General features: G+C 41.0%; 1 protein-coding gene across 2 annotated transcripts; it reads left to right on the top strand.

Moving 5' to 3' along the window:
- Window positions 1–178: 178 nt before the first annotated feature.
- LOC119901283 (sodium/glucose cotransporter 4-like) lies at window positions 179–24,197 on the top strand. Of its 2 annotated transcripts, none has more exons than XM_038716893.1 (7): window positions 179–536; window positions 3,739–3,857; window positions 7,278–7,349; window positions 10,325–10,429; window positions 15,957–16,121; window positions 16,229–16,334; window positions 23,819–24,186. In XM_038716893.1, exons 1-7 carry the CDS (start codon window positions 515–517, stop codon window positions 23,947–23,949), a joined length of 720 nt encoding a protein of 239 aa, XP_038572821.1. In that variant the 5' UTR covers window positions 179–514; the 3' UTR covers window positions 23,950–24,186. The 2 variants fall into 2 exon arrangements, with proteins under 2 accessions (XP_038572821.1, XP_038572822.1); XM_038716894.1 differs by lacking the exon at window positions 179–536 and adding an exon at window positions 2,264–2,317 and having other exon boundaries at window positions 23,819–24,197.
- Window positions 24,198–27,461: the final 3,264 nt, after the last annotated feature.

Raw genomic sequence — 27,461 nt, 5'->3', positions numbered from 1 at the left:
TACTACTCTGCTACATATTATTGCTCATATTTGTGGTAAAACTAAATCAAAAACTTTGCCTATGTGGAAGATTTGTAATTTGTCTTTTCTTTAGTTTCACCCGTGTTCCTTTCAATAAACCTGCTGTTCAAAGTCCAGATGAGGGAAGGCGTTTAGCTGCCTGTCAACATACATACACCACAGGGCACCCATGTAGCTCACCGGGTAGAGAGTGTACTCTTCCCTGAGTCCTTACCACAGCATTCTGTAGCCTTTCCTGTCTCTATCTACAGTTGTCACAGTTTTACAGCTGTGCAGTAAAGGCAAAAAAAATCTAAAAGCTAAGCCGTGAACTTTGACAAAGTGATTAATAATTAAGCTTCAGGTTGACTGCACAGATTCACATACCTCTGTTGAGTTTACCAGCAGGATCACCTAACTCTGTTACACAGCCAGAAGAACTTATACATAGGAGAAGCACTGGATGACAGAGTATCTGTAAGAAGTCAACACAATCTGGAAGATTGGAGTCAATATGTCTTCCAGTCTCACTGCAGGTATGAAACTTTTAACTCAGTTTTATGCTCGTAGGCTCTTTGCACAACTGTTTTTACAAAAAGCCTTATTTTGTGACAGGAACACAGGAGAAAGCAGAATTACAAACTTAAATGAGCCAGTTAAAACAGGAAATTCAGCAACTCTTAACAGGATTGGGCATTGCCGAGTCTGCCTGGGTTTGTAGTACAACTGTTATATTATCATTTTACTTTCAGCCTGGGCAAGATAAAAGCCTTGCTTTCAATATTTTTACCAATGTGTATAATAAGGATGATTTTTGTTGTGTACTATCTATGGTATGCAAATAGTTAGGGCCCGAGCACAAAAAGTGCGAGGACCCTCTTGGAACTGAAGATTTTTTTTTCTTTCGTATTTTATGGGTCTTGCACATGATTGGCAAAATGACTCGCTAGCGCCCCAGTCCTCCAGGTGCCAGAGAAAGTACACAGTCCGAATTCCTTTGTGTTCCTCAAACTCAAAGCATTACCTTGTTTAATTAAACAATCTTTGTTAAGTTACTAAACAGGTCTCTCCACTCCATTAAAGTAGTTATGTCACTGTCTTGTTGCTATTGAAAAGAAGAATCCATATAAGTTAATTTCGCAGTGTTTTAATTTTCAGTAATGATTCCTGACATTTGTTTAAGTGATGTTTTTAACTAATGCTTTATTTCCAGCTCCTTCTGACCTCTTATACTTAGAAATGATATATAAAGAAATGTTATCCTATGCTACTTGATTAATTTTCCAGCTCAAATTTAATGTTAAATAACTAATTTTCCCAGCTCCTGGCCAAATGATTGTTTAAAGAAATAATCATTTGCTATCTTAAGTCTACTCATGGAACTAGAGTTCACCCAAGAGGACAAAATAAGTATTACATGCCATTGTTCTGAAATGCCGTTTTAATGTATAAATGTCACTCTGTTTTTACCCGTTCGTAATCTGATGCCATGTTCGTGTAACTTGCTTATATTCTCTAAGTAAGAATATGTAACAGCAATATTATCCAGGAAGCTAGTAAAGTTCCTTTCATCTAATGTGATTCCTATGAAATGCTAACCTTAAGGTTTAACTACTGACAATTGTTTTCCTTTTTATCAAATGCTTAAAACTAAGAATGGTATAACAGTTTGACAGTGGGAAGATATTTGATTACAATACGCGCAAATAGGTTTTAGAATAGACATATTAAAAGTTAAAAGACAAACCAGAAACAAGCCCTCAGGGGAACAAAGCCAAGCCCCCTGGGAACACGCCCCAATAAACAAAAGCAGCGACACAAGTTTGCTCGCTCTCTTGGCTCCTCTTCGCTCTTCCCTTGCACACTCAGTGTGCTCTGTCTCCCAGCAACGCCCTAAAAGAAGTTCGACCCGGCTTGCCGTGAAAACTCTTTTGTTCTTTTCAAGCCACACACGCGAAGCGCCGCGACCTCGGCTTTTCCCTCGTTTGCAGCAACTTACTTGTTTTTTTATTTTCTTTTGTTTTGTTTGTTAAAAGTTATCAGACCGTTAAGTTACACAATTTTAATTCAAGAACGTTCTTTTAAGCTTTATTCCGTCGAGCTAACTTACACTGCTCCCACCGGAGCCTCATGGGCCCGTCTTGCCAGCAGTAAGGACAATCAAACCTTTAACCCGAGCCAGGGTTAAAGACCTCCCGCTCCAAGTTTTCTTCAATAAGCCGACCCAGACGGACCTCTGGAGCAATTCCCTGGCAGAGAAAGCGCTGGCTGACGGCTGTGAGCTGTCCTAACTGAGAACGCACGGAACTCAGCCAGCGTGAGGCCGCCGACCAGCAACCCGGCTGGGAGAAATGACAAGCAATAAGGCTAAATCCCTGCATTCTGTGATCAGTGTTGTCCAATAGTTTGTTAATCGATTATCTTTAACCCTTAAAAGTCATAGCCAAACTGAGTTATTATCATAGCTTGCGTTTATTAGTTGCCCTTATGAATCAAATTCTCCCCACAAGAGAACCCAATTTACAATAGAACTCAACATTCTTGTTGTTTACATCATGTTTGTTTAGCCATTGTTTATTTCTTTGATTTAATTCACCTAAGTTATCTAATATATTTCACCGTAATCACAGGAAGTGTGTGTGTGTATTGTCTAACTCCAAGTCCCTGTCATGAAGAACTTTAAATCAGAGACTGACTGATTGATTTAAGATAATTGAGCGATTATTAACTAATTGATCACTAGTGAATAATTGTATAATTAAATATTAGAAATATTAATTTTCATAAGTTTATTAAAAATCATACGTAGACCTGCTACAAAGCCATGCACTGCTCAGCTGGGTTTGCTGGACAGACAGACAGAATAGAGATTCACTGCAGCTGCACATTAACCAAACATTACTGTTATCTGCTAACATCAGACTTTGAGAGGAGAGAACACAGGTTTACTTGGCCGCAGTCCCCACAGTTGTCAGTGTCTCTTCTCGTGCCTAGATGAATAGTCCCTCTTCATCCTCTCAACTTGTAAGAGTTTTATGATGTTCTAAAGAAGTGCTGAATATCTAGCAGTATCTCCGCCATTGATGTGTTGTTTCAGTGTGCTCTGCAGCAGCGAGGGCGGGGTATGCTAGTGTGGCCGGTTACATCATAATATGTTTAACATAATAATGTCTACATAATATTACAATATATACTAAGTTACTATTGAGAACTCACGTGTTTCTTTTGCAGATTAAAATAAGAACCTCATGATATGCTAACTTGACAATTTTGAGGAGCTTGCTCGACCAACTTTTTCCTATATTGGCTCAAATAGTGTTTTTTATTCCTAATGTAAAATGTGTTTTGCAATGAATAACTGTTTCATTCATTAAGTTCACATTTATCTCATGTTTTAAAATAATAGTTTAATTTAATCTCTGCGAAATGTTTATTGTGTATGTGGTGTCCTTGCTCAACTGCCAAGTATTATGAAGCTTACTATTTCAAGAAAAACCAAGACTTTAAAATTTAGGACTTAATTCTTTCTTGATGAGGTGTAAGGCACACTGGATCTAAAAGCGTAGGAAGGCATCACATTGACCCCTGTGTACGGGCACTGCACTAGTATAATAAATTTATTAGCTGTTGCCATGTTTTGTTGTTATTTAATTCAATGATTATAGAGGCTGTTTTCAGTATAGGGATAGAGAACTAAATGCTACCATAGTGAAGTTCTTTTCTGTACTTGGCATGCAGGCAGCAGCTCCCCTGGGTTCACCACAGCAGCTCCTTCCAGCACAGGTCTAAGTTTGGATGCTGCTGACATCGCCGTTGTTGTCATCTACTTTGTCTTTGTCATGGTGGTTGGGATCTGGGTAAGATCTGAAAGTGGCTCAACTCATTTTACACTTACGCCTTCATCATTATTTTTAATAAAATCTTTAAAATATCTTAAGACCTTTCTCAGGTGAAGAGCTTATCGTAATACTGTGCTGTGTTAAACCTCTATGAGCTTACACTTTAAGTCACATTTTACTATTTTTTATTCCACAAATGCTTATCCTAAAACATGCTCAGAGGAAATATGACAAAACCTGGATACTACCTGACAAAGAACCAACTGGGCTCAAAAAGTTGCAGGGCACAGTGTTTCAAGTCATTTTTATGATTGCAAATTTCTGTACATGCTAAACATGTTTCAATACATGGATTACAAATAATGTAACCTACCTGAAAGGTGCTAACCTCCATCTGGCTCTTTTGGTTCTTTTATGAGCATAGCCATTATGATGGTGTATTTCCATTTACCAGAAAATAAGTTAACTTAAGGTCAGGAGCAGGGTCACGCCTCAACCATACCTCTTATCACCTGTCAACCCATCCTGTCCAGTTTCTCTCAGTTTTCTCAACAACAGACTCTGCATCAAGCTTAATTGCATTCACCCATTTACACACACATTCATAAGGCGTGGCGACCATGCAATACGCAACAATCGGCCATGCCATCCTCCTCATCCATCTGGCAGGCCATGGAGCTCGGCTCTCTAAAGCAGACATCACTAGCACTACAACCCAGAAGAAAACTCTTTTGCTCAGAATAGTCTTTTCTTTAACTCTTGAGAAAACACTAAGATCTCAATAGTATATCTTTTAGAGATCACTCCAATCTGAATTGTTGCTCCTAAAACCCCTTAGGAGAAAAGGATGAAATAAAGAGAGATTGAGGTTTTGAGACTTAGGTAAGACAAATAGATACTGAATTGAGATTACAATAGGATAAATGAAAGTAACAGTTGAGATCTCATGATTGTAACTTATTGAGTTCATTAATGTCTTGCTTATTGCTCCTAAAGATCTGTTGGGAGCTCTGGGGAGGTGTTTGTGAGCTTGATTATATTACATTTGTCACGATCGTGGTGTGGAGGCAGGTTGGAGGACCCAAACGCAGGACACAGAGCGGAGCAGGTATAGTTCAAAGAAGGGTTTTAATATAACCAAAAGCGAGCACACTTACAGGTGAGTGGCTGAAAAACAGAAATCCAAAATCCAAAAGTACAGGGATACGAGACTAGACAAGACAAGACAAGACAAGACAAGACAAGACAAGCAAGGCTGGTTACAGGCAGGCAGAGAGTACACACACGACAGACTGGGGGGTAAAATGAACAATGACCGGACAAGGACAAGACAGAAACACCAGGTATATATACACAGGGACTAACGAGCAGGGCGGGAGCAACACAGGTGACAGACATGAGACTAATGAGGCAGAGAGAGAGAGCAGAGGAAAACAGAGACTTGACATGACAAGCAGACTATATAACAGATACTGGACACTAGACAGGACAGAACCCAAAACTCAACATACTAAGGCAGATACTAAACTCAAAAGTGCAACACAAAGGATGGCCAACCGGCAGAGCGTGACAACATTGCTTTCTATGCTTGGAGAACTGTGCTGGAGGCTTGACCTGAGCTGGATTTGAACCCTGCTCTTGCTGTTCAAAGGGCAGCAACACTGCCGCTGCACCATCCTGCTAAAATTAACAATGAAGTAAATAGAGTACAATGTTCCTTTACTTAAAAGAGGAGAAATACCATATACACAATTAAGGTCCTCAAAATTCTACTCAAGTAAAAGGTATAAAAGTATTCCATAGTGAATGTACTTAAGTATCAAAAGTAAAAGTGCTTATTCTGTATGACAGATACATGTATATATGTATGTATCTCAGTTCTTGAGTGCATTCGGTCCTTAATGAATTAATCTCTAAACATCATGTCAAAGTATTGGCTGTTCCAGTTATGCTGGCTGTGAACTTAAGAAATTGGAAAACATGACATTTGAAAGTGCATTATTTTCAATGTCAAAATTTATTTTATTTTTCTCAGTAACTTGTAATAATTAATAATAATAATAATAATTAACAATAAATAGGGTTTGAAAGGATTTGAAATTAAGGGGAGTAAAAGTACAAACCCCCATAAAAAGAAAATAGTGGGGTCACTAAGACAAAACTGAGAAATATCTTGAAGCTTTTTTCTGATCCACATTCTGGACTGAAATTACACTTAGTTAAGATACTGTAGAGATCCCATCTTTTGATCAGAGTAAGACAGAGATGAGTTTTTTGCTCCTGAGGACAATATGAGAAAACTGAGACATATTTGAGAAGAATCATGAGATCCCGGGAGTCATAGCTGAGTTTTCTTTGAGCTCTTTCTCTGATCTCATGGTCCAATGTTCAGAAGACTTAAATTAGACTTATTTAAGATCTCTTGTTCTGATCAGAGTCAGACATAAATAAAATTTTATGTGGTTGTTTCTCCTAAGATGAATTTGAGAAGTGGTAGAAAATGCCTTTGGTCTCACCTTGGTATTAAAAGTAGCTCATTTGTGTCTAGAAGAAAAGAAGGAAACAACTATGAGATCTCATCTTGGATTTTGCTTTCCAATGGGAAGTCTTGCCCAGACATCTGGTGTTTTCTCAAAATTCACTGAAACGGACCCTATTATTTTTTACTTACTTACTTACTACTAACTTTTGGCAGACAAAGCAGATTTCTTTACCTCTACACTACCATTCCACACTCATAAAAGTTTTCTTTCAGAGAGAAAACTTGTATTCACACTCTAGAAGTAAAACTGAGCAGCTGGGAGCTTCATTCCCCATCCACATTTTATGTGTAGAGTCCTAACTAAACGAGCAGCTGACCAAACACATCAGTACCACAAGACCTAGTCTAAAAAAGGGGGAACTGCCACTCAATTGTAGTCAGTCTTTCTGGCATATCTTCAGAACACTATTCCAGCCATTCTTTCTACATCAGTGCAGCTGCCAGACTGGCTGCCAGACTGGTATCTCAAACCATTCAAGTCCTCGGTTGCTGGTCTTCCCAGGCATACTATATCCACAGCAATCTTAACCTTTGTCAAGCTCACGGCTCAGCACAGCTCCATCTAAATCTGTTGATTCTTTGGGGGCCCGTAATCAGCTCGGGTGACTCTACCCTAGAGATGGATCCCCCATACTGAGTCTCCTCCCCCCAGCCTCCAATACATTCATCCCAGAGTACAAATAGTTACAAGAATATTAGAATAATAAACACAACATTTTTGGGAGCTCATCCTTGGTTTGATTTCTGTCCAAGTCACCAGGAACTGATTTATATTTGTGTGACAGCACAGAAAAGTTTTTTTGTTTGTAAAAGTGATATTGCAGTGACACAACATACATTATATTTTTTTTTTTAGTGTACTGCTGGTCTAACCTTTACCTCTTTCTCCTTCTCAGTCATCAGTGAGAGCCAATCGCAGCACTGTGGGGGGGTACTTCTTGGCTGGCCGTTCAATGACCTGGTGGCCTGTGAGTACCTACCCTCTGACTGATGTCCATGATGTGTTGTTTTCAATTTCATGTTAATGTGCTTTTTGCTATGCTATGTATATGGCTTTGCAAACATACTGTAATGTTCTATTGTCTGAATTCTTGTCCTGTTTGGTTGCTCTTACACGTAACATAACATTACAAACAGTTACACAACTTGAGCTTTAGGAACAGGAATAAATAACAAAACACATACAAACAGTCGCCTGATACTTTTGTCCCAGTGACAAGACGCAGCTCCCAAAATAGAGTTTGAGGTTGTTTTTTATCTGCAACTATCCCCAACCTTAACCCAACCAATAAACTTCATGTGCCCTACAAAAGGTACCTACATGAGTGGAAATGTAATAGTGTTATTCCACTGTAATAAAGATGTTTTCTTGCACATGCTTGTGTTGTACAAGGTCAAATACATTTTAATAAAGCTTGTTTGTACATGTATTTGCTCTGTAATTATTTGTAATCTGATATTATGATAAGATGTACAAGCTCATTTAGGTTTTTCTCTTTAATCACCTTTGGTAGTCAATAACTGCATTATGCACACCTAACATTATGGTCTCATTTAATCTCGTTCACATAAAGAAAAATAACAAGTTTTAGTGTATTTACAGTCATGTTGGCACATTTTAGTATGGCAGCACAATGAGTTATCCTGTGTAACTCAAATAAATGAGATAGACTTCCCCACACATAAGTCACTTTTTTGCTTTCTTGGCAGCAAGCTCAGCAGTAAGAGCTGTGTAATTCATCTTGAACGTAACATACTTTTCAATGGAGAGATTAGTGAGCCAAAACAGTCTGATGGACGCTAATAGTTGTTGATTTGTTTCAGCTTTAAATAGCTGCGCTCTCCCGATGCCACAGCCACTGGGATAATGAGAAGAATGGGTTGGTGGTGGTGATGATAATAATAATAATAATCTTTATTTGTATAGCACCATACATAAAATGCAGCTCAAAGTGCTTTACATCATGAGCGCTTAAGTAAAAAGAAGTACATAAATAAATAAAACATACAATACAGCATGTAAATAATCCACAAGCACAAAATACAGGAATTATAACTGGGAAAGGGTAGCAGCCAGGACTACAGTATGAAATAAATACAATACATTAGATCAGATAAAAGCAAAAGAATAACTATAATCTGTTATGGTTTTGGACAGAACGGACCCAAACACAATGCTTCTGGTTTTTATGTGATTTATTGAGGAAAGAATAGGAGAGTTGAGGGGCTGGAGAAGGGGGGGAGAGGTGGACACCGGGAGACGCAGGCGTGGAGGACCGAGGAGCCAGCGGGGCAGGGGAGGTTCAGGCGAGAGGGCTGAGGGAGACGGGAGGCCGAGGTGGGAAGGAGTGTGGTGGTCGGTAGACTGGTGAGGAGCAAAGGAGAGCCGGGGGAGCGCCGTGGAGGTGATGCGAGGGAAGAAGGCAGGTAGGCGAGCCCATCTGACCGAAATGGGAGACGGAGGTGAGTGGAGCAGAGATTGAGTGGAGAACCGGGGTAGAAATTGAGATGAGGTTGAGATGAGGTTGATTGCTGGCAGGTGTGGCAGGCAGAGGTGGAGGTTGATGAGGCGCAGGTGTGGATTGTCAGCCAGGCTCAGGAGCGGAGAGAGAGGGAGAGCACACACACAGGGAGAGGGGAGGAGACACAGAGATAGAGGCAAAACTCAGGGAAAAACAGAATGCGAGAAAAAAAGGGGGAATAAACAGGACACTCACCGTCCGCCGGGCTGCCACCACAACATAATCAGTTAAAAGCAAAGGCATAAAAGTAGGCCTTGAGCTGCTTCTTAAAACTATCAAGAGAGGTTGCTTTTTTTTATTTGTAATGGCAGTTTGTTCCAAGCCATGAAAGCTGCTTCACCAAACGTTTTACTGTTCATTCTTTGGACATTAAGAAGACCAGCATCAGAGGACCTGAGAGAGCAAGTAAATTAATGTCTTCAGTGAACAACAAAAACAAAGGAATTTGCCTCACTGTTCCAATACTTTTGGAGGGGACTGTATGTCTATTAATAATAATGTAATTCTTTATGATTTTTGCAAGATAAAAGACAGTTGTGTTAAAAAACAAACAGTAGTGATAGTCCAGTATTAATAATTCTATTCGTGGTAATATTCAGTCCTCTGGACGTTGCCAAATCTGGGGTGCAGTGGATAAGACACATGCCTTTGGTGTGAGAGACTCGGGTTCAATCCCCCACTGTGATACCTCCACCAATGTGTCCCTCAGCAAGACATTTAACCCCTCGTTGCTCCAGAGGTGTGCAACCTCTGACATATATAGCAATTGTAAGTCGCTTTGGATGAAAGCGTCAGCTAAAATTAATTAATGTAATGTAATATAATGCCAAGCTCAAAAAAGTAACATCTGCAAGAATTATGAGCGCAACCTCACCACTTAAATGTTTCTCCCACAAAATACAGCATACGGTAATTCTAACAAATTTACAGTGTAATTTTTGTACTGACGTGTTGTATTGTACTTAGTAGGATGTGAAATTAGGGGGTAACAATGTGGGAACTTTACAAAAGAAATAGTGTACAGTAGTGTACAGTACTGAGCAACATCCGGATGTTTGGGAGGAATTTAAAGAGAACTTAATTAGAAACACTACATTACTGTACAGTTGTTCTTTGTGAATAGTATGTCATAATGAAAAAGATGTCAAAACTAATTTGTTAATGTCAAAACCCCTGTCCCATTTTTTCTACAATGTCATTAATTTTTAAGTCTCACTTAAACAGAGCTGTTATCCCCTTGTCCCTAAGCTGTCTTCTTTCCCTGTAATTAGATATTTGTTTGGGTATAGATACCCAGCAAGTATTTTATTGACAGTACATATTCAATAATAACATGGGCTGTAAACTAGTCTAACCAAACAATCTATAAATGGAAATATACGCTCTTCATGTTATTATGTGTTATCTGTATGTGTTTACAGATTGGAGCCTCTCTGATGTCCAGTAATGTTGGCAGCGGTTTGTTTATTGGTCTGGCGGGAACAGGAGCAGCTGGAGGAATCGCTGTTGGGGGATTTGAATGGAATGTAAGGAACATGGTCAGGGACTTTATTTATCCCCAATTTTATTTATATAGCGCCAATTCACAAGTTATATCATAGCACTTTTCATATAGAGCAGGTCTAGAACGTACTCTTTGTGCTATGATTTACAAATGCCCAACGGTTCCCAACATGAGCAGCACTAGGCAATAGAGGCAAGGAAAAACTTCCTTTTAAGAGGCAGAAAACCTCGAGCAGAACCATGGCTCAGGGTGGGCGGCCATCTGCCTCGACTGGTTGGGGGTGAGGGGGAGAGAGAGACAGAGCGAGAGAGGGAAAGAGAGAAAGAGATAGCAATAAAGAGGGACAGAGGGCTGTGGGGGTAGGGTGGAGCAGCCTACACAATATCCACACAGAAGTAAAGACAGTAAAGGTAATAGTGGTAGATACTTAAAATGAATAATGGTACAGATATTTATAGTAATGTTAATGATAATAATAACAATACGGATAGTAACAATAATTGTAGCAGAGGGTGTCGAGCAGGAAAACAGGGGCAGCAGGTGACCCGCAACCACAGATCCAGCAACACTGAATCTCGACACTTCACTTCCTGAAAGAAGAAAAACTACAAATTGTATATGAATTCAAATGCCATGGCGTTTTACAGAATCCCACACTGTCTTTTGAAAATTATGTCAACAGATTATCAAAAACTGTCAAACATGTCAAATGTCTAATTCAAAAACTGTCAAATTCAAATGTTTCTTCAGTTAATGATCTTTTCTCATATTGAATACTGTTTTACAAACTGGTCACTTACAAATGCCACAACATCAAACCAGCAGAGTCACTCTTTAAAAGAGCCATTAAAATCGTATATAGAAAACCATTTTCTTTCCTGCAGAAACGTAACTTGCTAAGTTTTGAAAACTTTTCGAAGTTTATATTTGCCTACTCTCTATATAAGATCCTACATGGACTTACTCCACCCCCACTAAGTGAATACATTAAATTGAAAATAACTGGTGGTGGCAGAACTGGAACCAGGGCCTCCATGTGAGGAGACTGTATGGTGCCTTACAGACACACAACATTTGGACAATCTGGACAATCTCTTTTCAAGGGAAAAGAGATCTGGAACAAGTTACTGGCTGCCGTAAGGGAATGTCTGGCTTACTCGAGTTTTAAGAACCATCTCAAATGATGGTTCAAGACACATCAAATCTGTGACCACTAACTGACTCTGTTGCGTTGTATGTGTATGGGTGTGTATGTGTGAGTATATGTTTGTGTATACAGATGGTTATAAACAAATTTCTGGCTTTCACTGTATTGTGGGTGACGGGCAGGGTCCAGAAGCCAGTCAGTATCTGGTGTGACCACCATTTGCCTCACACAGTGCAACACATTTCATTCGCATAGAGTTGATCACCTTGCTGATTGTGGCCTGTGGAATGTTGGTCCACTCCTCTTCAATGGCTGTGTGAAGTTGCAGTCAGGTCGAGACCCCGATGAAGACGACGAGCATGCAGATGAGCTTCCCTGAGATGGTTCCTGACATTCTTCGGTTATGCAAACAGATTGTTGCAGCAGCTGTGAATGCAAACGCCATTATATATATATATATAAAATGGGCTACTGGAACAAGACATTCATGGACTAGAGCAGAAAATATGGATCTGATGCAATGGCACTATACAAGCAATCCTGGTGAAAGAGGTTATCGACTATGGGATATATGCATGCTTCGAAACCCATCATCAACACTGACAAAGAAACGACTCCTAGCTCAGTGTTCTAACATCTCCAAACGGCAACTGCTATCACAACTAGAGATTGACGAAGTACAACAAATATACTACAGCAAGAGGGAGCCAGGATGATGACAGGTCAGCGGGGAGATGTTATCATCATCCTCCCCACACTCAGAGATTGGGTCCCAAGCCCCAATAACAAAAAGCCCTTACGGTACAGAATCACTCACCATAAGGGTGACTGAACTACGATTGAAGATCATAACCAAGCTGGACCCCCAAGTACAACGACCAAGATTGCCAAGGCTAAGTGACAAAGCACCCTCTGAAGGTCTGCTAGAAGATGTGAATGCAGCACTACATACTATCCCTAATAAAGCCATAACCGAGACCAATGAGCTGATGTACGCCACACACCACAAGCCACAAAGAGCATTACCCCCCATGGAGGAGAAGGCGAGAGACCAAGATCAAGGCAACATGAAGAGAGGTTAGTCAGCTGTCAGTGCAAGGAAAGGTGCAAGGAAAGGGTTACCTAAGAAATACAACAAGCAGTCGATACCTGAGGTTCTGGAGACTGCCAAACAAAGACTTACTGCTCTGGCTACCCATCTAAAGAGATATAAGGGAGAAGCAGAAGCCAGGAGAATAATTTTCTCCACTGAACCATCCAAAGTGTACTCTCAGTGGCAGGGTAATAACACAAGATCAGATCCAACCAGGGCTGAGACAAAACTGCCTGTTCTGTGATGGTGCTGAACACAAATCTGAGAACTGTCCAGACCACCAGGTGTCAGCATGTAAAGAAATACTGAAGAAGCTTGGCAGGTGCTATGTGTGTTTGGGACCCAAACATATTGCGAGGTTCTGCAGGTCGAAGGGCAGGTCATGTGCATGTGGGCAGGAATCATGCAGCCATTTGTGAGAAAATTGAGGCACCCCTACCTGCTGTTCTGCCGACATGGACACTGTTATTTCCTAATTAATTTCCTGAGTAATTCCTCAAGCAGAAAGGAGCAAGCCTGATAATGAGAATACTGTGCTGCTACAAACCGCCAAGGCATGGATTGTAGGGCCCACAAGCAGGAAGATGGTCCGTTGCTTGCTAGATGGGGGCAGCCAAGGGAGTTTTGTGCATGAGAATGTGGTGAGGGCACTGCATCTACCTGTCATTAGACAAGGGACATTTACCCTTCGCACATTTTCTCCTCTTCAACAACAGTGAAGCGCAGCATAGTGAGGCTCAGCTTGGACAATGTCTGGGATAAACGGCAGAGCATTGAAATAGAGGCAGTTGTGACCCCCAAGGTGTGTACAGCGTTGATGAAGGTCCCTGGTGAACATATACAGAAAGAGATGGAAAGGAGAGGTCTCCAACTCGCAGACTTTGCTGGAGATGACAAATCTGAGCTTTCTGTGCTAACTGGCTAAGATTACTACTGGCAGATAGTATCAGGCCGAGTAGAAAGACTCACAGAGACCCTTGTGGCACTGGAGAGCACCTTTGGATGGGCAGTACAGGGCCCAGTAGCAGTGTACAGCATGACAGGGACAACATGCATGCACATTCAGCTCATTGAGGAGGCACAGATTGACAAACAACTGCATGCATTCTGGGAACTTGAGTCTCTGGGCATTACAAGCGAGAAGTCTGACAGCCCAGAGGATGTGGAGGCGTTGCAGCGGTTCGAGGAAACCTCCATCTTCAAGGATGGACGTTATCAAGTGGAGTTGCCATGGCGGCAAAACCATCCTCCACTCCAAGACAATTTCCGCATTGCAAAAAAGAGGCTGGAGAGTTTGAAAAGAAAACTAAAAAAGGATGTTACATTCTACAGCAGATACAATGAAGTAGTGGAGGACTACTTAAAGCAAGGAATGGCTGAGGATGTGCCGAGGGAGCATACATCACCACCATCACAAGCAGTGAGAAATATTACTTACCTCACCACGCTGTACTGAGGGAGGATAAGGTGACAACAAAACTGCGGGTTGTGTTTGATGTCTCCTAACAGGTCCCTATCTGAATCCAGATCTGATGAGTGTTTTGATCAAGTTTAGACTGCATGTGTTAGGAGTCTGGTTTTTGTCTTCATGTCTTTCCTGTTTAAGTCTGTTTTAGGTTCTGTGTTTCTCTGTGTAGTCCTGTACGTTAGTTAATATTTTTTGTGTTTACTCCTGGTCTTGTGTTCCCTGTTTAGTCTTGTGTATTCCCTTGTTCTCTTACTGGTTCTGTTTAGCTCTGCCCCATGTCTGCATGTCTGTCTCTGTCTTCCCCTGCTCGCTCTCTCCCTGCCTGTGCCTCTCCACCACACCACTCACCTTGACAGAAGGTCGGATCATTGTGGTCTGATGTCACCTGATCAGTCGGAAAGCACTCAGGATGATGTTCAGGAAGATGAGGTAAACTCTGAACTCAGATCCAAATACCAGATTGCTGTACAGTTTGTTAATCAAGACACAGAGCTCTTAAAACCTGTGTTATGTCTGGAGAAGTACAGTAAACTAAGGACAGTGCTCGGAGTGACAGCCTGAATGAAGAGGTTCATCACCAACACCCGCTCAAGCACAAAAAATGAGGGGTGAACTGACAGCAGAAGAGCTGAATGAAGCAGGAAAACATTGGATAAAGGTGACTCAGATCCAGTTTCAACTTAGAAATTGATCTGCTGAAACCAGGTAAATGCCCTAACACTGACTCCAGAATCCAAGTTAAAACCATTTCTGGATGAGGATGGGCTGCTCAGTGTGGGAAGGAGGTTCCAGCATTCTGACCTGTCTTACAGAGAAAGGCACGCATTGATTTTGCCCAACGACCACAGATATACAGAAATGTTGGTGCAGTATCAACATGAGACGATAATGCATACATGTGTACAAGACACTTGAGTGCAAACTCGAGAGAAATATTGGATTTTGAGGGCACGACAGCTAGTTAAGAAGGTTGTGTCAAGATGTGTACGTTGCAGAAGGTTCAAAGCAAAGGCTGGACAACAAACTACCGCACCGCTGCCAAAGGACAGAATAACAGTCACCGCCATTCGAGATCACAGGTGTAGACTTCGCAGGGCCACTCCATGTGAAGACACAGAGCTCCATGACAAATCATACATAGCACTGTTCACTTGTAACCAGAGCAGTGCACTTAGAGCTGATCTCAGATCTGTCCACTGAAAACTTCCTGCTAGCCCTGAAAAGATTCATCTCAAGAAGAGGATTGTACAAGGTGATCTACTCAGATAACGCCAAGACGTTCAGGAAAGCTGATCAGGATTTGAAGGAGCTCTGGAAAGGCATCAAGGATTCACAGCTAGGAGAGTTCTTCTCAGAGAAGGGCATCACCCGGCGGTTCATCGCTGAAAGAGCAGCCTGGTGGGGCGCATTCTGGGAAAGGCTTGTAAGCCTCGTCAAGATTATTCTCAGAAAGGTACTTGGCAGTGCTAAACTCAAATTTGAAGAAATGTGCACCATTCTGACCATGAGCCACCATCAACTCGAGGCCGCTTACTTATGTGCACAATGATGTGGATGAGCCACAGCCACTGACACCTGCTCACTGCTTGGTAGGTCAGAGACTGACTTCTGGTCTCTGTCCAGAAGAGTGCAGTCCTAGGAACAGCTAAGATACTGCGCAGAACCCTCAAACTCCCAGGCCTCTGATAGAGGACCCGAGCATGAGGATGACACATACCACCCCGCAAGGGGTGAGAGGGGGATTGTTTTTTAAATACACACACACATATAATATATATAATATATATAAAAGTTAATATACACACAGTGTGTTTTTTTTTAACTTGAGTGTATGTGTATAGGCAGTGTGGGTCCTGGTGGCTCTGGGTTGGATCTTTATCCCTGTCTACATCTCTGCTGGTGTGGTGACCATGCCTGAATACCTGGCCAAACGCTTTGGAGGCCAGAGGATACGCATATACATGTCTGTTTTGTCACTCATCCTCTACATCTTCACCAAAATATCTGTAAGACACACTCTTACATTTACATTCATTCATTTGGCAGACATACAAATGAGGTATAATCTAAGATACAGTAGAAACATTTGTCTGTTTGTGTGTGTGTTACCCAGACAGATATCTTTTCGGGGGCGTTGTTCATCCAGGTGTCGTTAGGCTGGGATCTCTATGTGTCTACAGGGATACTGCTGCTTGTCACTGCTGTTTACACTGTGGCAGGTAAACACACACACACACAACAGCATTTTTTTGTCTATAATAATCCATTATCATTAACATAAATAGAGAAAACTTGTCCATTTTGTTCATTCTGTCTGATTCAGACAGCTTATTTCTGTTTTACAGACCTCTCATTAGTATTTTATTAGCATGCTGTTTATTTCCACTTGCATTTTGCAAATAATGATTGTAAAAATCAAATCAATGAGCGTAAAAGTTAATCCACGACCTTGGAATTTCTGAATGCTCAGTTGTAATATAGGTAGCTTACTTGTCATCATGTGATCTTCTTAGGGCTGTACCCGAATCAGGATCTGAGTTGACTCAGAGCCAGGACTTTAGGCCAATGAATAGACTACACCTAACAGAGGTTAGGGTAGCAGAGGGGAGGTTGTACCGGGGCTGGTTCAGAAGTAGTTTCACCATACTTACTAACACTGAGAATGTCATTGTGGCAAACAGACAGGGGACACATACCAAGCGGGGGGTATGGTGGCCCTATCCCACAAAGTGTTGAGCATTTAACACTTAATTTCCTGCATTCTGGGGATCTCAGGAATTCTGTGTTGCTTTTGAATATGTTTCTACTGTAGATCAACTTTTCACATTATGAGTTAACACATTATGTGGGCATGTTAATATTTACTGTACTGTAATTATATAGTATATTATAGTAAAGTATTATATTTAGTAAAAACATTAATAACATTATTTTATTATATACTGTTATTTAACAGCTTTGGCCAAAGCAAAAGTACACAAAATGACAAGATAATAAAGAACGACACAACTAGATACACAGGGGTATCACCAGGCCCGCCGTCAGGAGGGGTCAAAAGGTATAGATGACCTCGGCCCAAGGCCTAGGGGGGGCCCATGCAAAGATCTATGGTTGACCCTTAAATGGGATCAAGTACAACACTTTACTTACTGTCTTATAAGAATAACAAACCTTTTTAGATGTATTTACATGATAAATAAATCTATTATTATCATTACAACATATTTCTATACTATACAAGATGGCGCCGCAGACGGCCGCCTTGGGATTACGCTCCGTAGTGCTTTTTGTGTTTTTGTTAATAAACGCTGTTTTCTGCCGTCCCTCTTTGGTAACTTTTACCAGAGAAGAGCTCTTAAACATTGGACTTTCTACAGCTCATACTATTCCACTGCTCTTTATTGACCCTGGAACTTTCCCGGAGTTACTAGTTGGAGGAGCGGCAGCTCTGTTTGGGATCCTTCGGAAACGGCGCAGGGGAAAACGAGCAGGCGCGCTGGTTAAACTGAGACAGCGGGATTTCGCACTGCGCTCCCTTCAATCCACCTGGCGAACGTCCGCTCTCTGGCCAACAAAAAGGACGAACTGCTGCTCCTCAACAGAACTAACTCGGACTTCTGCAGATCTGCTGCCCTCTGTTTCACTGAATCCTGGCTCACCGAGCGCATCCCGGACAGTGCACTTCACCTCGGGGCGGCTGTGGCTCAGGAGGTTGAGCGGGTTGGCCGTTAATCGGAAGGTCGGTGGTACAATCCCTGGCTCCCGCCAGGGGCAATTCGGGGTTCAGTATCTTGCCCAAGGACAAGATAGAGTGTATGTGTATAGGCGGCTATTCCGCCAGTGTATGAGTGAGTGTGAATGTTAGTTTCCGTTGGAGCACTTAGGCTCAGTGTAGGAATGTGTGTGACTGATGTAGTGTAAAAAGCGCTTTGAGTGGTCGAAAAGACTAGAAAGGCGCTATACAAGTACGGAGCATTTGCATTTACCTCCCGGGATTTAATCTCATCCACGCAGATCGCGAAATGGAGCACACAGGAAAAACACGGGGAGGCGGACTCTGTTTCTATATAAACGAAGGTTGGTGCACAGATGTCACAGTGTTGGAAATATCATGCAGCCCTCATTAGAGACATTATTTATAAACTGTAAACCGTTTAGTTTTCCTCGTTTGTTCTGGTCGCTGTTTACATTCCACCTCAGGCCTGTGTTAGTGAGGCGTTACTACACCTGACCGACCAGATAACTAACGTGGAGAAAAAACACCCAGACTCCCTGCTCATTGTTCTTGGGGACTTTAACCTCAGTCATGAACTTCCAAAGTCCAGACAGCATATTAAGTGTCCCACCAGGGACACTAACACACTGGACCACTGCTACACAACATTAAAGGACGCCTATCGCTCTGTTCCCCGTGCAGCCTTGGGACTCTCTGATCACTGTCTGGTTCATCTTATCCCGACACACAGGCAAAAACTGAAATCTGCTAAACCTGTTGTAAAGACTGTGAAAAGATGGACCAACGAGTCAAAGCTGGAGTTACAGGCCTGCTTTGACTGCACTGACTGGAGTGTTTTTGAAGCTGCAGCCACTGACCTGGACGAACTAACTGACACTGTGACATCTTACATCAGTTTTTGTGAGGACATGTGTGTGCCGACTAAAACCTTCCGCACATACAACAACTAAAAACCCTGGTTCACAGCGAAACTCAGGCAGCTTCGTCAGACCAAGGAGGAGGCCTTCAGAAGTGGGGACAGAGTCTGTACAACCAGTGCCAGGAACACTCTGACTAAAGAGGTCAAAGCTGCAAAGAGGTGCTATGCTAAAAGCTTATAACAGCTTTGCAGCCGACCCTGTGTCAGTGTGGAGAAGCCTACGGACACTCACAAACTACAAGAGACCATCCCCCAACACTGCTGGTACTCAACGCTTGGCAGACGAGCTGAATGGTTTCTAATGTAGGTTTGAAAAGCCCAGAGTCACACCTCTCCCCCTCCAATGCCATCTTCAAACAGTCACCTTCCCCCTCTGACCTCTCACCTGCACTCAAGATCTGTGAAGAGGACGTGAGCCACCTCTTCCAAAGGCAGAAGATCAGAAAGGCTCCTGGACCTGACGACTGCACCTCAGGAGACCCATCTGTCAAACGCCTGAAGCTGACGACACAACGGTCATCGCCTCATCCGGGACGGTGATGAGTCGGCCTACAGACGGGAGGTTGATCAGCTGGCTCTCTGGTGCGTCAGAACAACCTGGAGCTTAACACGCTCAAAACTGTGGAGATGATCGTGGACTTCAGGAGGAGCCCCCCCACTCTGCCCCCCATCACCATACTCAACAGCCCTGTGTCTGCTGTGGAATCCTTCAGGTTTCTGGATCCACTATATCCCAGGACCTGAAGTGGGAGCCCAACACTGACACGATCATCAAGAAGGCCCAGCAGAGGATGTACTTCCTGTGTCAGCTCAGGAAGCTCAACCTGCCTAAGGAGCTGCTGATCCAGTTCTACACAGCCATCATCCAGTCTGTTCTCTGCACCTCCATCACTGTCTGGTTTGGATCTGCCACCAAAAAGGACAGGGACAGCCTGCCCTCCATTCAGGACTTATACATTTCCAGAGTCAGGAAACGGGCAGAAAACATCACTGCAGATCCATCTCACCCTGGACACAACCTGTTCCAGCTCCTCCCCTCTGTTAGCCAAACAGACCAAACCAAACCAACAGACTTGGGAACAGTTTCTTCCCACAAGCCATCACTTGATGAACAGCTGATTTCTGACTCACAGTGTCAGGAACAATTCCTGTGCAATAACCCAGTAACTCTGTCTCTAATCAGCCACCTGTTTACTGGTTACCACTTACTGTTATTTATTTATTCACCATTCTCTATTTCACTGCTGTTCATACTATGTCATATTGTATATACTGTATACCAATACACCTCCCTCAGGTCATAAGGTCATAAGTCTTATTTATTTTTTCCAGCATCCTTTGCACTATATTCCATCACACTGTGTACATGTGTACATGTATGTGTACCTGTATATCATATCCACCTTCAACATGTACATAATGAGAATAATAGTTTACTCTTGCATCCTTTGCACTCTGATCACTGCACTATTTGTCAATATGTCTATATTGTGTTGTTCATAGTGTGTATATTAGTGTTGTCTATACTGTATTTATGTCTGATTTTATTATTATTATATATTATTTTATTATTGTATAAGTAAGCACATCGTAAGCAATGTACAATCCTGAGTCAAATTCCTCGTATGTGTACACACACCTGGCAATAAAGCTGATTCTGATTTCATCCTTGTCATCTGTCGCTTTAAGCGAACACTGAAGACTTCTCAGAGCCCAAAAAAAGAAAAGCCTAAACACATAGAGAAAACTAAATCATAGGGCAATGGCCAAATTTCTGGCCAAACAAAAAGTATTAAGAAGCACCTTGTAGCCTATGACAGGCGAAGGTGAGGAGCTAAAAGTCAGGCAGACTAGCAAAGCTTTAGCTATCTTAACCTCAAGTAATGTACACCAGAGCTGCCAACTCTCCGGCATCGAGCATGGCACTCACGCAATGACATTTTTCACACACACTCTCACGCTACACATCAATATTCTCCCGCAGTGAAAAACAAATAAACAACTACTAATGATTCGAGGCGAGTAACTCCACCAGCTGATGTGACACCGGTGTGTCGCGCTGTGAGTTGCAGTTACGTTAACTGAGTGAAAGAGTTTTGCAAAATAACCATCTAAAATTGAGGCACAAACTTGCTCTGGGACTGTAAGTTTATAAATTTATCCCCCTCTTCCTCTCATCCAGTAGTACAGTCCAAATGGTTCTGTGTCTGCATATGGTCTTAAGGGGCCAAACCGGCAGAGCAACAATGCAGGCTAATGCCCAGCAGACTATAGGGCAGGTATGAATTCAAAATTAGTATGAATTCTCATTAAATTATGATGTTATTCCTGAAATATTACGACATTTTTTTCAGAACATGTCAGAGAACACAGATAGACCATGTGGGAGAGATTATGAATGTACATAAAATTTTGAACATGAGCAGAAAACCTACTGAAACAGGAGCTATTAAAGTCCAGGTGTTTCTAACTGAATTAAAATGAATTCATTTCTCACTGAGGTGAGAAAAGGTGCTAGTCATATTAAGAGGTTACTTCCCCAAACAGCAAAGACAAAAGAGGAGAAAGACTACATCATCCATGTGTGCTGACTCAGAATGGATGATCACATTAGAAAATATTTGAATACACATTTAATGTGTATTCAAATATTAATATATTAATCGTTAAGTTCTGTGTGTGCAGCTTTCAAACTTTTGTTTCATTATACAACAACCTTGTGTTGTATGATGACAAATAAACAACCTTGTAACCTTGTCAAGGTTTATCTACAGGAGAAACATATCTAAAGCAACACAGAGTGCCTGGGAGCTTTACTGCATTATATTCCATTATATTGTCACCTGCCACCTGAATTTTGTGTTTCCATTTATATTAATAAAGATTAGTAACACCCACAAGTTCCCTGTACAGCCTCAAGAAAACTGACCTACAGTAAACACTAGTCAGCAGCACATCACACTCACAGCTGCAAATACAGTTAAAATACAATAAGCTATACATAACAAAGCCTCTGTTTATATTATTATCATCATTTCAGCTGACACAGCCACATACTCTATACAGTATTTTAGTTTTGCACATAATTTGATTAATGTCCTCAAGATTGAATTAGATAGATGAAGTATATTTATGCTCATAATTTGATTTATGATTAATGCTTAATGGTTGATTTTACTTTTCTCTAATCAGTGAAGCATTGAAGGACATTTTTCTGTCTTTTGTCTTGTTTAAGTTAAAAGGAGGAATATAACTGTCACAGTCTAATTTAAAAAAACTGTATTGACCTTTTGTGCTTTATAATCATATTGAGAAGGCTAATTGAATATGTATGTGAGCATGGCCTGGATGAGTCTACAACACTGAATTTGGACTCCATCTGTGCCACTATAAGGCTAATGGCCAAGAGCTTCACTGAAATTTCCCGCGTTTGTATTAGAACTTAGGGCGGGTGGTAGTGATGTGCGATACCACTTAATTCCTATATGATCCAATACCAAGTAATACCCAGGCTGGTATTGCAGATACCGATACCAATACTTTTAACATATTTTATTTCTAAGATAATGTCACCCCCCCCCTGTTTCTGTAGTCATGAGGGAAATAAAGAGTAGGCTGTAGGCTTACTAATTCCAAATAATAGCTGCATAATGACAAGACATCAAACTACTGTCATATTCTAATTATAATAAAAATCTTCTGCTCAGAACTGCCGCTTCATAACATCATCCTATTATTTTGACTTAATCTCAGATGTTTAGTGAAGTTTGCAGTGTTGCCAAAGTATTTCACTGTCTTTGCACACACATCACACACAGCATCATTATTACTGTCAGGGAAAATAATTCCTTCCCAAAGAATATGGAGTCCAATAGATGTGATGAATCATTCTTTATGTAACGTGGCCACGGAGAGAACGCACGGTTACTCTCTCGAACTCAGTATTTCCTCTGCTTAAATACAGAACAAGTACAAAAAACAACAGTCAACAAATGGTAGACGAAGAAAAACAAATGGCAGTATTAGCATACACTCAAAAGAAAATCTTCGTGAACTGAGAAAGGAAATGCAAATGTATAAGGCATCAAAGATGTTTCTCTGTCTCTTGATTGGTCTATGTTAAAATCTCACCTACATGCCAGCAGATGTTTATCGTAAATCAGCCTTTGATGAGAAACCAAAGCTAATTTTTCACAAGTTAGTTACAGTGAAATTCTAAAAATGAGCAACTTATAATGTAATGTAAAAGGGCTGACTTCAGAGAAGCTCTGTCACAGAGCCGTAACGCATGCATGACTTTGACAGGCGGAAGGAGAAGTAGTTCCAACCGAGTATAATTAGACCATCCTGGTGACAGTAAGATACTTAATAATAAAATAATAATACACACTCACTCCAAATGACTCTGTTAGACATCAATCCTTTTATATGAGTATCAATCCTAGAGCAGGAAATGTTGGTATCAGAATATCGATACCATATTTAGTATCAATCCGCACATAGTGGATGGAGGTGGTGTTGGAGTGGGTGTCGATGAGTGCCCAGTTGGAAAAATGTTGTCCCCCTGTCCATAATTCCTGTGTCATGTCCGGCCTGGGTATCACGTAACAAGGTTTACATTTTAACTGTTTAATTTTGGCCAGAGCTGTTTAACATATAATAAAATCTATTTAACCGCTCTGGTTTTGGCTAAAGATCTTAATGTAAGATGTAAGATGTAAGAGATTCTTTCAAGATCAACATAGAAAAAAAAACTCCAGCTGCCTTTTTACTTTGTTTTCCTAAGCCACCTTTTGAAAGTCAGACTGTTGTTGTGGTTCAAAGGCAGCAATAACAATAACAAGGAATTACAGTATTAGTATACTATACTATATAGCACATAATTATAGTAAGGTACATATTAATGCATAATTTACATTGATGACACATTCTGATTTAACGGCTCTGGTGGGTTGAGCAGCCGAGATAAACATCATCACTTCTTGTGCGCGGTGGCTTCTGGGACGAACCATATTTGGAAATTCAACTTCCTTCACCTTTGTCTGCAGGCTGCAGCTGGATTGTGTCTGGACCATGGGGGCTGTGGCTGATAGCGGTTATTCAGTGGGCCTTTCTCATTGTGCCTCCTCGATCCTCGACTCCTCGCATCGCGTTCTACTCCCTCCCACCCGAGATGTGAGCTGGAGGAGTCAAGGAAACAGGCTTTTAATGAAATGAGATGTCCTTGCCTCGGTTCCGTCATTTTAATGTGACGTCAATCTGACCTGTTGCACGGCTATATCATCGGTCGCTGTGATCTCGGTCAGATGAGCAGATCAGCGTTCATTCATCATCAGTCCCTTTATGAAATGACACAGTAAAATGTATCTCATATAGCCCCAATAACAACTGTTATGAAATGTGCAGACTACATAATGGGCACTATCATTACAACATGAAACACAGCAGATCAGTGCTGAATGCTCTGGTTGATATTACAGCCTAATAATTGACTTCAGCAGCTGTTTGAACTTGTTTTGTCACGATTAACAGCTAAATTGGTGTGATGCGCGGATAGGCTTGGACATTATCTGAATAGATAGATTTAGAGCCACACCTGTATGGGACTTTTACCCACCTCCACTGGTCACTATAGCTTTCCATGTGATTTCTTTATTGTGTCGTTCACGATTTAGTTTGAGGAGTGGGACAAAAAAAAACTGCAGTAATAAACTTGACAGGACAGACAGAGAAAACTCTGCAGAGGAAACAGAATTCAACTTTTAGCCTCTGAAATGTTTAGATTCTCTGATGGAGCTCAGGATTTATCAGGAGGACGGCTGCTTTAAAAAGTTTCACTGTACAAACCTGGACTGTGTGTGAGAAGAAATGTGTAGATGTGTAGTAGAAAACAGAACATGAATTAGAAGAAGATCTTGACCCCTCCTGTTGGCGTGTTGAGGGATTTAAATATTAGTTTTTGTTGCTGTGGCTCACACGTAAATGCCACAGCGTCTCTGGGGAGATTCATCCTGCCAGCCGCTATTCAGTGTTCATTTTTACGTCCTGCTGCTTATCCACACATCACATTCAACAACATCAACATCAGTGATATCAAAGTGAAATGACATGAACAAATGCGAACAGCTACACAAATGGTTAGGGGTAGAAAGTTTGATCAGGCATTCGATCATTTGAAATAACTAATACAACTTATGAATACAACAGAAACACTATAGAGTCCTGTTCCGGCCATGTGTTGGTCTAGCTGCATGTCAAACCTCTTAAACGTCACAGAGGCTGAAAAGACTCCCGTGTATCCTCACTTATAACTCCTCCAGCAAGCCTCCTCGATCCTAGGAATTGAGATGTCCTTCAAGATGGCTTGAGGCTTGAGGCTCAAGGATCGAGGATAGAGGAGGCACAAATTTGGGAAATGAGAAAGGCCCACAATCCAACTGACTGAGTGTGTGTGCGTGCGTTGGTTTCACCTGTATATAAGCACATTTTATCTGAATACGCACTTACTCTGTAAGGACATACCGTACTTGTAAGGGGACAGAGTGTTTGCTGTCAGGGCCCCGAGGCTCTGGAACAGCCTGCCCGAGGAAATCAGGTCAGCTGAGTCAGTGAACTCTTTTAAGTCCCTTCTTAAAACATACTTTTATAGGAGAGCATTTCCTGATTTTATTTGACTTTATTTTATCCCTTTTATTTTATGTATTTTACTAATTTTATATTTATCTTAAACGTGTATTTTAGTCTTTTATTGCTTTATCTTGTATTGTTTTTGTATTATTGTCTCTTTATTGTCTTTACACTTGTTAAAGCACTTTGTAACTTGTTTTTGAAAGTCCTCTCAAGTCCTTACAAGACAATCAACATGCATTTAGGTCACTCGCGCCTTTTCTCCGTATGTTCCTATAAACCGGTTATACTGGAATTCAAAATTATTCCAGTGTGTGCTTTTTTAAAAAATGTATTTATTTATTTAAAAGGGACAGCGTACAATAAAACATAAACGTTACCATTTTATGCACTGTATCAGATTATAGCTTCAAGCTAATTCGCATCTGCAGTCCCTTGGCAGGTCATTGTTAATACAATACAATTATAAATACATTTGCTAAGGCTGACTAGTTCATTAGAATGCCAAGATCACAACATCGCCAAACAGCATCCCAGTCATATCGCGACGTCCACCAAAACAATCGCAACACGACCCTGGCTCGCTCAGCCCCAGCACAAATCAACAGCACACAAAGTTACACAAACACACAAGGTTACATAGAAAAAGACACAAGATGTGCAAGTGAACTACTCACAATGAAACATAAGAACATTTACCAGTCAATTAAATTAAAAGCAGGTCAAAAATCTCTGATAAAATATCTGGATCAGTGATTGCTGAGTAGCTTTTAACTGCCATTTCAACTTTGCTTTAAACATCCTGATGGAGTTGCTGCTCCTCACATCATCAGGCAGGGTGTTCCACTGGTTGTGGCTTTTACAGAAAAAGCAGACTGGCCAGATGTAGTACGATGGAATGGTATGCCACAGTCTCGAATAGAGGAGATTCTGAAGGACCTAATTGATTTCACTGAGCGAGTAAACACAAAATCACAAAGTGGAGGATGAGCCAAGCCATTTAAAGTTTATATACTAAGCACAAATTAGAAATATTATAAAATGATCAAAACTAACAAATAATATTTCTGAAGTATTCTACAATGAGGATAGTGTTTAATTTTTTTATCCAAAATTTCGTTTATACAAAGACTCCAGAGGTTTAATAGTTGTTTCACCAGCCTGCCCCCAACACATAATAACATAATAAGACGTGTGAAATGATAGACAGTTTCTAATATATCTAAATGTAACTAAATTTTTCTTAATGGTTTTATCCATATTTTTAACATGTTTCTTAAAATTCAAATTTGGATCCAAGTTCACACCAAGATATTTCAAATCAGTGACTATATCAATCCTTTCATCATTAACAAAAATATCAGTGGGAGTAGGTTGTGCCAAGAAATTAGAAAAAAAAGATACCTTTTGTCTTATTTACATTTAAACTAAGACATGATTGATCAAGCCACTGTGAGATCTTTTTCAATGCACTTGTTCAGCTGTTTTTGCATGTGTCATCTGCATACATTTGCAGGTCTACATCCTGACACTGTTCAGCAAGGTCATTAATATATAAACTGAACAATAACTGACGTAAAACTGACCCTTGTGGAACACCCGTTGTGCACTTCATGTAAGTGGACAGAGCATCACAAAGATTAACACATTGCATCCTGTTAGATAAATATGAAGACATCCGTGCCAGTGCTGATGAAAAATTTAATTTGGAGAGCTTTGATATTAACACGTCATGATCAACTGTATCAATGCTTTACTTAGGTCTAAAATACAGAACCAACTACTGCTCCTTTGTCGTCCTTGATTTAATTTGCTCTATCAAGTGCAAGGTAGCAGTTTCTGTTGACTGCATACAATGTAGACCAAACTTGCTTGTATTTAGAAACGATGTTTGTTGCTCAATTGCAACTTTGCAATTTTGGAAAGTACTGGCAGTATGCCTATAGGTCTATAGTTCCTGGCATCATGGCGGTCTTCAGATTTAAAAACAGGTGTAACAATGTCACATTTCCAGTCATCATGAAAGACACTATGTCTGAAAGATAAGTTTATCAAATGGGTGAT

The sequence above is a fragment of the Micropterus salmoides genome, unplaced genomic scaffold, assembly GCF_014851395.1.
Source record: "Micropterus salmoides isolate LMB-PRFRI ecotype aquatic unplaced genomic scaffold, ASM1485139v1 Ms_hic_scaffold_13, whole genome shotgun sequence".
Lineage (NCBI taxonomy): Eukaryota > Metazoa > Chordata > Actinopteri > Centrarchiformes > Centrarchidae > Micropterus > Micropterus salmoides.
The sequence above is the reverse complement of the archived record's forward strand: the minus strand, read 5'-3'. Positions and strand labels throughout refer to the sequence as shown.

What these genes read in the sequence shown, in the direction of transcription:
- LOC119901283 (XM_038716893.1), top strand. Translation starts at nt 515, where the DNA reads ATGTCTTCCAGTCTCACTGCAG. An exon ending in TCATGGTGGTTGGGATCTGG is followed by an intron (nt 3,858 to 7,277) that starts GTAAGATCTGAA and finishes TCTCCTTCTCAG; the next exon opens with TCATCAGTGAGAGCCAATCG. An exon ending in TTGGGGGATTTGAATGGAAT is followed by an intron (nt 10,430 to 15,956) that starts GTAAGGAACATG and finishes GTATGTGTATAG; the next exon opens with GCAGTGTGGGTCCTGGTGGC.